General features: G+C 37.2%; 2 protein-coding genes across 2 annotated transcripts; one reads left to right on the forward strand and one right to left on the reverse strand.

The window, feature by feature from the left end:
* The first annotated feature begins 525 nt into the window (after positions 1 to 525).
* Positions 526 to 1963, forward strand: LOC110804227 (probable aspartic protease At2g35615). Its single transcript, XM_022009786.2, has one exon. The coding sequence runs from the start codon at positions 573 to 575 to the stop codon at positions 1836 to 1838; it is 1266 nt and encodes a 421-aa protein (XP_021865478.2). The 5' UTR covers positions 526 to 572; the 3' UTR covers positions 1839 to 1963.
* Positions 1964 to 2096: 133 nt separating this feature from the next.
* Positions 2097 to 12653, reverse strand: LOC110804226 (uncharacterized). The gene is made up of 14 exons (XM_022009785.2): positions 12445 to 12653; positions 10483 to 11382; positions 10352 to 10386; positions 10176 to 10254; positions 9945 to 10023; positions 8135 to 8203; positions 7877 to 8046; positions 7011 to 7067; positions 6627 to 6786; positions 5563 to 5782; positions 5278 to 5388; positions 4159 to 4284; positions 3510 to 3561; positions 2097 to 2451 (listed from the first exon to the last, which is right to left on the reverse strand). The coding sequence occupies exons 2-14, from the start codon at positions 11263 to 11265 to the stop codon at positions 2299 to 2301; spliced, it is 2094 nt and encodes a 697-aa protein (XP_021865477.2). The 5' UTR covers positions 11266 to 11382; positions 12445 to 12653; the 3' UTR covers positions 2097 to 2298.
* Between the last annotated feature and the right edge of the window lie 42 nt (positions 12654 to 12695).

The following is a 12695-nucleotide window of genomic DNA, read 5'->3' on the forward strand; positions in this document are numbered from 1 at the left end:
TCTCTCTCCCCTAAACACCTCATTTTATACATCAATTGTACTGATTTGAGCGTCGGAGGCTCCGGCTCGGGGACCCCCCCTTGGCCCGGAGTTTATCTTGCAGGCACCGTACGTGACCGGAACTCAAGAGATCGAGGACGCTCCTACCATCGTTTCAACCCCGAAACAGTTAGTTTCTGTTAATTGTCAATCTGAATGGTTAACTTGCGCTTAGGCGTGCATCAGTAATGATACTTGGGCCGATCTATACAATTCTGATAAATTCTTACTAACTACATTTCAAACCACAACCTTCCTAATTTCCATGCTTTAATGGCCTTCCTAATTTCCATGCTTTAATGGTCTTGAAACAATATCAAATGATACACACGATGTAAAGCATCAAACTTGTATCTACTCTCCTCCTACTAATAATAATTTTAACCTTAAATCTGTAAAGAACAAAACAATGATGTTGGTATGTTATTGTAGCCAACGAAAATTCCATCTACTTAGCTTCATTTCTGCAGTATATAAGATAACCAACATTTACAGCTTCATTAACAGTTACACATCCAAAATCTTTGACAAGAATGTCTAGATATAGTCACCTAAAAACCGGAACAATACTTGTCATTCTATCTTCTATTCTTGCACTGACTTCATCTCAACCATCAAACGGAAGCTTCCACTTAAGCCTCATCCACCGCGACTCTTCCTTCTCGCCTCTATATAACCCCCGAGAGACTCTTTATGACCGTGTTAGATATTCCTTTATTAGATCCAAAGCCCGTCTTTCTTATTTGATTAGCAGAGTTGATGGAGATGGAGGTGATTTCCAAGGTAGTATTGAAGCTGATGATGGTGAATACTTTGTTAGATTCTCCATTGGAACCCCTCCAGTACAAATGCTAGCTTCTATAGACACCGCTAGCCCAATGGTTTTGACTCGGTGTTTACGATCCTTAACTTACAATAACATTACTTGTAATTCTTCAAACTGTGCTCTTCTACCTGACAATGCCTGTGATTCTTCCAACATGTGTAGTTTCAGTTATCGCTCTAATAGTCTTATTGGAAGCGATGTCTTCACATTCGAACCTTCAAATGGAGGAGTCATTCCCCTTGAAAACATCATCTTTGGTTGTGAGTATGGCTCTGATACCACTTTCACTCGATCAAATGGAATTCTTGGTCTTGGTTATCATAACTTATCGTTAATAATGCAAACGAGTTCAATAACCGAACCCAAATTCACCTATTGCTTGGGGAAAATCAGTGATCCTGAAGCAAAGCGGTTTTTGGTATTAGGAAGTGGTTTCTTCCTAGAAGGACAAACTACTTCCTTGAAGGTGATTGAAGGGAAGTACAATTTAGTTCTTGAGGGTATAAGTATTGGTAGAAAGAAGCTAATGATACCACCGGAGATATTCCAACAACGAACACCGTTAGGTGGTGGAGTGATAATCGATGCTGAGACTACATTGACATTCTTAGCACCATTAGCATACAACCAATTAGTTGGGGATTTGGAGAAAGAACTTGGATTAGCCATGGTTATATGGCCTGATCCTCCATATGATCGATGTTATAATGGAAAATTAAGTGATATACAAAAGTTTCGAGGGTTGATTTTTCATTTTGAAAGAGAGGTTAATGTGCTATTGGGTATTGATAACTTGTTCTTGCAGGTGGATGATGGTATGTTTTGCTTGGCAGTGTTGCCGAGTCCTGTAGGAGGAACTTCAGTTTTAGGGAGCTTATTTCAACAATCTTATAGTGTTGGGTATCATCTAGGTCAAATGTTAGTTTCATTTCAACCAATGCAATGTGAGCTTATTGAACAACATTTATCTTAATTTCGAATCACTTTTTTTCACCTGTATGTCCTCCAAGTATTTTGTTTCTTGATGAATAGTACAAATCACATGGCGAAATTGTAAATAAATAGACTTTCAAGATATACATTTAGCTTCAATCTTTATTCATTAAAGCTCACAATTTTATTCTGTTAACCTCAAATTTTATTCATTTAATTCACTTTTTGAATTCCATTTTCTTATTAAGTTTTCCTAGTGATTTAATTACAAAAAATATCATGTTATATGCACTATTCATAAATAAACGTTATTGATATATACTATTCCCTTTTAAACATATCGGAGTATAGTGTATACGTAGACATTAATGATTTGAAATTAAAAACACAAAATGTTACAAAATGATACGGCACTAAATTCTGCCTCTATTTTTCTTGGACAAAACCCAGTAGGGGAAGAACCAGTTTACACTAATCTGGTGCCAAAATCCACTTAACATTTAGTCAGCATCACCGAGTCCATCACTTCCATCGCCTCTCTTAGAGATAGCTGTGTAATTGGAACCTGGTTTCTTCTTTGATGATGCAACTTCGGCATTCTTTCGCAACACAGCTCCCGGAGAAGGGTATGGACGCTGCTGAAACAGAGGGCCCTGAAAACATACAAAAAACCTGTGAATTAGAATCCTACAATCTCAACACTTCAGATGAATGATGATTAGTAAATGCATCTGAGTTATCAGTTATCAGTGCTCCAATTCAAGTACGTAGCGACTTTTGATCAACGTTATTGATTTAAAGTTCAAAAGGTTGCAGAAAGATGTTCATTGTCCCCATATTGAAATATATATTCCTCTTTGCTTCTTATCTGAAGTTTTCCCGTATTCTTAATCTTAATACCACAACACTACACTAATGAACTCTTCAAACAAACCAGGACGAAAGGGGGTGGGAAAGACGTGCAGCAAAAACCAAGACAAAATCAAGATAAGCACATCCATAACCATTTTGTTGGGCAAAATGTAGTTTTCCATTCGACATAGCCAAGGAAGTATCTATGACATCATTCTGGGTTTCTTTCGCGAACTGCGCTAAAAAAACCTTAAAAGAGTAGCCATTAATCAAATGAGACCCCCCCCCCCCCCCCACACATAGAGCAGTGATGGCAGTTTTGGTAAAATAATATGCAGTTCTTACATATTTTTCCAGCTCAAGACAAATCTCCTCACCCTTCATACGGTAATACACTAATTACGAAGATCTATATAGAGCAGATTTCCTACCATCATCTCTCTTTTACGCATTTCCATTTTCTCATCCCAATGATAAAAGCCGAATCATGTAATATTTTCTTTGGGCACTGTGGCTCTGTCCAAAGTCTATACACTTTCTAGAAAACATACCTAACCTACGAGTCCATTTTATAGAAATCGCTTATGGACAGAGCTTAACAAGTTCACTCAGCCAAGTACACTACACATTTCAAGATATAACCAAAATAATTCTAACTTTAAAGGGTGCTTTTGAGTTCATTCCCAATATTTGATGCTCCGATATTTGATAAGCAGTAATCACATATTTATGAGATTATATACCACCAGATTATATTTTAGCAGAAAACTTAAGGACCAAAGTACACATGAGAATAAAATCACACCATTTTGAACAAAATAGGAATTCAACCCAGAGACAAGAGAAAAGGTAACCATACCGTTGCTGTAGTATCTGCTGCCCTTGGCTGCACTCCCTTAAGGCCTACAACCCTGTAAACATGCAACAAACAATTACTACTCCCTCCGTCCCGGAATACTCGACCCGGTTTGACCGGCACAGAGTTTAAGGGACTTGAATTGACTTATTTAATTTAATAGGTAGTAGTTGATAGTGGGGTATTATTTTAATGTAGTTAGTGGGAGGTGGGTTAAGAGGTGGGGTTGGGGAGAGTAGGGATTGAATTTTTAATTATTTTTTGTATGGAGTAGGGGGTAGGTGGGTTAATAGGGGTGGAGTGAGAAATAATATAATATTGTTAGAATATTTCCATTTATAGAAACAAGTCAAGTATTAAGGGACGGCCGATAAGGAAAACAGGTCAAGTATTCCGGGACGGAGGGAGTAAACCAATTTCTTTATTCAACATGAGAAGAAGTATTACTTCCCGAGAGTCGTGCATAAGCATACCAAATCACTCTTGCATTTCTTGTTTTTGATAATTGGCATCTTTAATCATATTCATGGTCCATTGAAGTGGAAAATAAATGAAAGAATGCCAAAATGCCTGTTTCTCCCTCATTGCTCACCTCACACCGCAAGCAGATAAAAGGAAAAAAAATACATCTAGGTAATAGTAGTAAACGTACCAGCCGCCACGTGGAGCATCAGAATAAGAGCTCGGATCCATAGGATCCAACTCATCATCCTCACCGTAAGACCGTTTCTTATTGTATCTTCCGCCTCCTTTATTGATTGGAGGTCGTGAACCGGATCTGTAACAAAGATACTAACATTACTCAAATATAAAGAGTTCCCCACCCAAAATCCTTCCAGGAAACTACAAAGTGTGAATTAGATCATTCATTTCTTACAAGCAAAATAAATAAGCATGAAGGAAAAGAGAAGTCAGAAGCCCCAACCCTCATATGCAGTAATTAGTAATTACTCCTAACAATTAAAACAAGTGCTTCTTGTAAGCCCAAAAACTAATACGCCAAAGTGCCACTAATATCAAATTTGAATAGAAAATATTTTTATGAAGAGAAGCTAGTGAATGAGACTTCAAGTAAATTGGGCCTTGGAAAATGGCATAAAAATATGCAGCCTTAATAATCCAACTTCAGTTGAGAGGTGTCACAAGAATTGACACAGTAACCTCTTTAATGACACTGTTGTACAAAATGAGTTTTACATTCTACATAGTAATAGAAGTTTAACAAGGACAAGGTAGTAGTATAGAAATAACGGGGACTGAAAGAATCCTTGAGAATACTTCTGCTCCTTCACCCCAAAACAAAAGGATGCCCTAGAATTAGCATTTATCTTATTTCAAACACACCATGTTTCAAGCCCTCAAGCCTGTTTCTAAAATTTATTGAGAAGTGGAAACTTTTTTGGACAGTAAAGAAGTAAATGTCTATCTGCAATAACATTCAAAGGTCCTAAAGGAAAAAAGCATTTAAAAGCACTTTTATGCATATAAAATGGCAAAAAAGGGGTGCATCAAACATTCTCCAGCAGTAATGAACTGTCTTAGGAGATAGAATTCACTTGCCAACGAAGCTACAGGACTTCTCAAGGATAAATTACAAGAAGCTCGAGTATCTTCTTTAATGGAAGATCAGCTGCTCTGGGTTATATAGACTAAAGTACTAAAAGTAACCAAACCAAACAAAGGAAAAATGCTTTTAGGATAACTATCAGGAGTATTTACCAAGAACATAGAGTCATAAATATCACTGAATTTAAAAAAAGACACTACATACCTTTGATTGGAAGATCTATTGTCTGAATCTTGCCCTCCATTCATGTCATTCTTACTCTGCTGCTTGCTTCCACTGTGCCCAAAATTTTGGCTTTGACGAAGGTTCAGAGTCCTGGGTTCAAACAGTACATATTACATTCTTACAATTTTGATCTGAGTCATACAACTACAGCATGGTAGTGAATATCAATGTCATACTTGTTTACCAGGAATAAGCATATGCTTGATAAAACGAGGCAACTATCAATCTAGACAAGACCATTGCTCACAGAGGTGAATAACATACCTTGTGCAGTGGTTACAGTAACCCCAGGCCTGTACAAGTCCTACTCCCCAACCACCACAATTCAAGCATTTCTCTAGCATAGAAGGCTGCTCCATCCAAATATCGTCTTTGACATTTCTTGAAGTACCACCCGAGGCATGCACTGGAGCAATCTTCTGCTCCGCATGAGGATTTTCCCATTGTGAAACTTGGGTTTTCTTATTATAGTAGTACTTTTGACCTGCACAGAAAGTATATGCAGTCCAATATCCAGTCATAGTGAAGGTTAGCATCGAGCTTCGGTGCACTATAATCTCAATTATACAGAATTCTAGGGAATTTAATGGAGCAAAAGACATGAATATTTCAAATGCTCCCTCCAGAACCAGAGAGAGGGAGAGCGGAGAGGGAACTAAACAAGAGAGCCATCAAGAAGGCAATTATAGCAAATTCTAATATTTGGACCATAATTCTTTTTCAGCGAGCCTACTTTTTGGTAATGTACTACGGTTTATGAGTAAATTTGTCATCAACTAAAAGGTACACATCGCAGGACATTGCATATCAACAATCATTCGCTCAAACTGTAGTGAATTAACAACTAATTTTCCTGAAATATGCATAAGCATCCCACATCGGTGATATTAGGATAAGACTAAGCTATGTTATAACTACTTGACTAAAGGTATCACTATATCAGACACAGCTGTGTGTCCAGATGCTGGCATGACCATCTTATGAAAATTTTGCATGATTTTGGTCCAAAATGAAGTGTCCAAGTGTTAAGCATAGCTCATACACATGTCCAAATGTAGGGCATCCAACACAATTACTTGAGGTGAAATGAAAAGTCAAAGTAACGTTGGGGATAAGCACCCAATATACATTTGTCTAATGTCAAAGACTCAAATAGAAGAGGCATTTAGTTGGTAGATTATCCAGTTAGTCACATCCAACAATTGTAAACTTTTTGACAAGCATATCCCTATGCTTAAAAATACTGTCTTAACTCTTACGAGACAAATTTCTCTTTCAAGCCTGCATCTGATCAACATGATAGGATCATAAATACAGTCATCACATACCAGATGTTTCATCAAGTGCTTCTTCCCATTCTTCAGACAAAGATGAAGTTGAAGGGCTTTGAGAACTCATATTTGTTTCAACTGGTCTTTCCCACTGACTCTTTCCAGTACTCTGATTGTAATAAAATGAAGCACCGCTTTCAGGGTCCTTTGCTTCCATCTGTACGTAGATGTTTATGACACCAAACATGTCTCAGAACTTCATCCAAATGCAAAGCAGAGATAGACACAACTCCAAACTCACAAGCAACACAAAATAATAAGATATCCATACAATACTTGTGGAACATTAATTGCAGTAGAATCAAAAGGGATATGAACTACTCATATTTTCTGCTTCAGTGACAGATAAGAAATGCAACAGAAGTAGCAATCACAACTCACCCATCCAGGAAGCAGGTTGATATTATCTGCCAATTGAGTTGATTGTGCTTTTAGCTTCTGGAACTCACAGTTAATGGAGCAATTAGAGAAAGTAACTTTATTAGAGGCCACAATGGATGCATGAAAAAACCAAAAGATATTTAACCACAGAATTCCATAATTAAAAGTTACTTCCTAGATCATATATTGCAACTTGTTGCATGATACAACATATGCAAGCCTATTTACATAACACTGTAAGTAAAGAAATCCCTCTACCCTACTCTAAGTGTCAGCATTAACAAATTATACTCAGCTAGTGTCAATCATACAGAATCATTTGCAGCCAGATCACCTACTGAAGGCTCTTCTCTCAAAATTCTTTTTGCTCTCAATCACTGATTAAGGTATAATAAATGCAAGATTTTCTACACAACATTATTTAGTATTAACCAATCAACCAATCAAAAGTCCTATTTATGCTTTTAGCTGAACATACACAATCAGTTGCAGCAAAGATCATCTTCATCATCCTCATCTTTAAAAAAAATTCTTGCTCACAACCTCTGCTTTGGGTACAAGTAAAACACATGCAAATTCATCTAAATACTATTTTGGCCATGTTCTACTCATCTTATTTATGCTGAAATCAAATTAAATTTCACTAACTAAAACTTATTTTTACAGATTAAATTTAATTTTGAAGGATTGGAGCTACTTATACTGATTGAAACTTACTTTTACCAATTATGATTATTTAATGAAAAGAAAGACCCTAGTATTAGTTTTTCCAGGGAACTAAAATCCTATTACACTACTCTAAGGCTCAGCATTAACCAACTCTGAACTCTACTCGGCTACTAACAGCAGCAAGCGCTAAAACATACAGAGTCACTTGCAGCAAAATCATCTTTAGCAGGCTCATTTTTCAAAATTCCTCTTGCCCTCAGCTTCTGCTTAAGGTACTCCGGCAATTCTTTTACCCCATGCTTCTGATGTGATTCTCCAGCCAAATTAGCACTTTTGTTGCTTACTTCTCCACCAAGACCTGATGTTCCTAAATCATCAAGAACAGATCATCAATGATATGAACAACTTTACTGGACCGGAAACATCGGAATAACAAGATTTTGAACCAGTCCTACTTGGCAGTACAGCATTTGAATAAGCACCTCCACCTGGTACACCATAACCATTACCTATCTCCAAGTTATCTGACAATCAAACCAGCAAGCAAATTAAGGAAGCATGCAATACATAGGTAAATAAAGGATCATTAATACTATGACTTGTAAACATGCCAATATTGGCTCAGAGGAGAAGCTAAACTCCACGAAAATATCACCACCACCACCACCACTAAATGTGAAGCAATTTGTATACAAGTTCCAAATCACTATTATCAGAAAAGCATAAGCCTAAAGTCAACAGAATTTTGGTCACAGATAATCTTAATTGTTACTTGTTGTGGTAAATATTCTTTGACCTTTTCTCCCCCTTCTTTTCCCATTTCGAATTTGGTTTGTGTTTGAGATTTCTGAAGGCGGTGAATCTCAGAATAGGCAAGCAGGAATCTAACATTCAGGAGGTTCATTACAATCAGAACTCAACTCACTTGAAATGAATATAATATTAATGCAAGAAAATCATGTTTTCATTCTTTTAATCAACCAATATGAGTATAAAAATGCAACAAGAAGTACAAGAACACCTAATTTAAGTCTTGACAAATAAAGTCTAGGAAAGTCTAGACGTGTGTAGCCTTCCTCCGAAATAGTAGAACACTACTAAAGGGGCAAACTGACCTGTATATTTTAATTTAAAAATTGAAATTATAACATTCATCAATTTTTTTATAAATACTTTTGACTAAGTGTCTCTTTTCTCTCATGACACTAATAGGATCAGGTGCTATCTGATCTTCTTTGTGATATCTCTTCTTTGGTTGCAGACGTGCTAATTCTTTTGCGATGGGATGTGGCCTGCGTGACGGTGAGAGGCGAACGTCGGACGAAGTTAGTAATGAGGTCAACTCCACAGAATGGAGGGCATAGCTTAAAGTGGCATAGGAGCCAAGTCAGCATCAACAATGGTTGATGAGACTTTCTTCGACTGCACATCCAATCATACATAAAAAATAAAGATAGGGCTCGAGTGCTCGAGGTAAACATTTTAATTTTCTCCATCCTAGTTTGGATTGGCGGTGATGCACTGATACCGCATTTCGAATCAATAAAATGAAACAAAGAATTCAAAAATGGAAAATGAATTATGAACCCTTATATAGGGGTAAGGTTGTGTATATATGAACCTTCACAGACTTGTGATCGTCGTGATTCTTTTGTTGAATTAGTGATATAGAATTATGATCACAACATGGGTCATAAGATAAAGTAATAATACTCTTTAGCTTTATGTGTACAATGATTTGAAAATGTTATGCTCCACAACTGAAGATAAACATGAGGAATGAAGAAAAGGGAATTGAAGTATTGACATGTAACAGTATCATTAGACTGATAATGTACACAGCCATGTCATAAATAAAGCTTTCTATATCATTATTTTACGGCCCGTTTGGCAGCCGCCCATAAATGGCGTCAATGGGAATGAATTTGTATGTAAATTTGTAAGGAAAATCAATATCCATTCCCATGGTAATGCTAGTTTATTTAAAATTATCTCTTTTTCTTTATAAATTTTCATTACCATCCATTACCATTTGGGGAGTGGTATTAGGTGGGAATGCAAATTTATGAAGAAAAACACCAAGTTTGAGACAAAATTTCATTACCATGGATATTATGATGTTATTTTCTTGCCAAATAACACTTAGATTTATTCTCATTCCCACCATTTATTACCAGCTACCAAACAGGCCGTTAGTCCTTGCTTGTAAAGTTGATGGAAATTTTTTAAAACAGGGATTTAAGTAAGGAGAAGCAAGAAATAAACCTTTCCCAGAAGCAGGGGGCTTCCCTCTTTTTTCAGCCACTTCTGCTCGATGTTCTGCGGTAAGCTTCAGTAAATGCTCCTGTATATATCAAGAGGATGGACAATCAACATACATATAGAAGCTTTAATTGCTAAAAGAATAAAAGATCGACAATTGAACATCAACAATCAGCTGCCGTTGCAAGCAAAGGTTCTGGTGTTCCATACGAATAACAAACAGATTTGAGAGACCTTTATAGCACTTGGATCACACTGTTCTGATAAGAAGTCTTTCTTATCCTCAGGCAGCGTGCTAGTTCCTCTGGCCTGTCTGAAGTAACAAAGCTAAAATATGTGAGAGCCATCTTTTAGCCGTACATTCTGCAGTTGTTTATGGTACAGAAGAACTGAAAAGAATATAGGCAAACCTCTGACTTTGAAAAATCCTTTGGGTGGCAATTTCCTAATAAGTTAATGAAAAAGAAAAAATTAATCACATTTCATACAGCACTGTAAAAGCTTAAAAGAAAACACAAAGGCAGATCTGCAACAAGCATACTTGCTCACGTAACACAGCAGCTTGAGCAACAGTCTCAATATCATCATCTCGTCTTTGAGGATAATGCGAAGTAGCTTGGTGATATGGCCCTTGGTCTTCTCCAGAAGAAATTTTATCTGTTTCAACAGATTTCTGCCCACTGTCCACTAAAGGAGTCCCTTGCACAGCTTCAATTTGTGAATTTGATAAGCCATTTGGACGGACATTAGATGGATCCGAAATCACTGCTTCAGATTGAACACAGTTGGTTCTATCATTCAGCACCTTCTGTTTATGCTCAGTGGCTGGAGCTCCCTGTGTGACATTCTCAAAACTTCCAACATTCAAAGGCAATGGTCCAGTAGCACTAGCACTAGCACCAGCACCAACACCAGGACCAACAACATTTCTTGTTCCTGGTTGAGGTAGCTGAATCATGCTGTGTGGTGCTACATTTAAGTTACTAGGGATTGTTTGTTGTGGAGGTTGATAGGCTGGCATTGGGTGGGGTAACCCATTACCATACTGATAGTTATTAGGCATTTGGGCAGGGAATTGAGCATATGGAGGGACATTAAATTGAGGTGGTGGACCAACATGTGGCTGAAAGGCTTGGCCATGTGGAGGTTGATATGTATAAGGAGGTACAGTAAACGGATGGTTCGTATGATGTTGAAAGAACGGGTCATGAGGCCTAGGAACATTGCTAATGTGCTGCGATGATGGTAGAGATGAAGTTGAAGAAACAAAATTTGGTGAGGACTGTACACCAGGCGGGGGAGGAATTCCGTGAAAGTTGTCCATGTAGTATATATCCTTTTAACTCCTAAACTTAGTAAGAGAATCTGTTTGGGTGACCGTCTGAATTAAAATACAAATGCCGAAATAATATATTTGCACCAAGCTAATGCTGCAATTCACCTGCATTCACAAATACCACATTCTAAGTAAGAAGGCCTGTGCAACCTCATGATAGTAAGCTACGAGCCTACAATAATGTGTTTCTAGGTTCACATGTTTTCATCAACTTCAAAGTTATATTATCTTCTTCCGATAAAATCACATCGTCTCAACTCCTCATAATAATGTATACAAATTTACTCAAAAACTATAATAGTTGAGCCGTTCTCATAAACTCCCCGTTACTCAATCTTAGTAAAGGTATCAATCACAAACCATTACTAAATAGGATACGTGACACCTTTTCTGACATCCTATAAGTCACCTCAGGATGGAGGGAGTAATTCTTACTTTCTCCTCCTTCATCAAAGTAGCCGGAATCAATTACGGGTATAGAATAAAGGGGGCGTCAGGTGGATGCAGGTGGAAGTGGTGGTTGCTAAGACATGGCAGAGAAACCTAATAACCCTATTTGGGAATGAAATATTACCCTGCCCAACTGTCCTAAACATACTCCGTAATAATTTGCCCATTTATTGAATTTCCTCATTCCAAGCATCGCCAGAATTGCAAATTTACAACAAAACTAGGAGAAATTGCTTAGCAATCACCTCGATTGGCGAGGTAAGGAAATCAAGTGGTAGTACCAACAACTAGTAATGAACTAATGAAGGTGCAAGCAACCGCAGATATAAACTGAGCAAAGTGCAATTGCCTCAACAACTTGAAAAAATTCAGGGACAAAATGATGTTCATGCTTCAAATTTCAAGACCCAAATAAAAACTAAGGTTAATTTCTTTACCATTTATGTCAAATTACTGGGTTGTTTTGAACAAAATTCCCAGTCAGCTAAGGAAGGTGAAAATCCAACAAATATGAACAAGAAAAGAAATTGGCTTGCATTAACTACAGAAAAAAAAACACCAAATTGAAAATCAATTCCAATTTAACATGCGACTTAATTCGAATTTTCTACAGATTAAAACCCAAGTAAACCGCTTCAACTTAAAAAAAGTATCAATTTTAGATTGAATGCTTATTTTACTATTACAGAGGGGAGAAAAAAAGACAGAAAAACTTACAAAGTGATTATCTGAATCTTCCGGTTACCAAAGATTTGCTGACACTTTTTCCCTGTACGGGTGACGCCGTGACGGAGATGTGAGTTGAACACTGAGAAGTTTAAGCAGCTTTTAATGGAGGATTAAAATTGAGGAAGAAACATCTCAGAAACTCAAGAAAATGAAGAAAAATTTATGTTGTAGCCCAGGCCCGTTTAATTGGAATTGGCAGGCCATGCCTATTAGATTTTTTTGCTAGTTAAGTCCAGACC

The sequence above is a fragment of the Spinacia oleracea genome, chromosome 1 (genome assembly GCF_020520425.1).
Source record: "Spinacia oleracea cultivar Varoflay chromosome 1, BTI_SOV_V1, whole genome shotgun sequence".
Taxonomy (NCBI): Eukaryota; Viridiplantae; Streptophyta; class Magnoliopsida; order Caryophyllales; family Amaranthaceae; genus Spinacia; species Spinacia oleracea.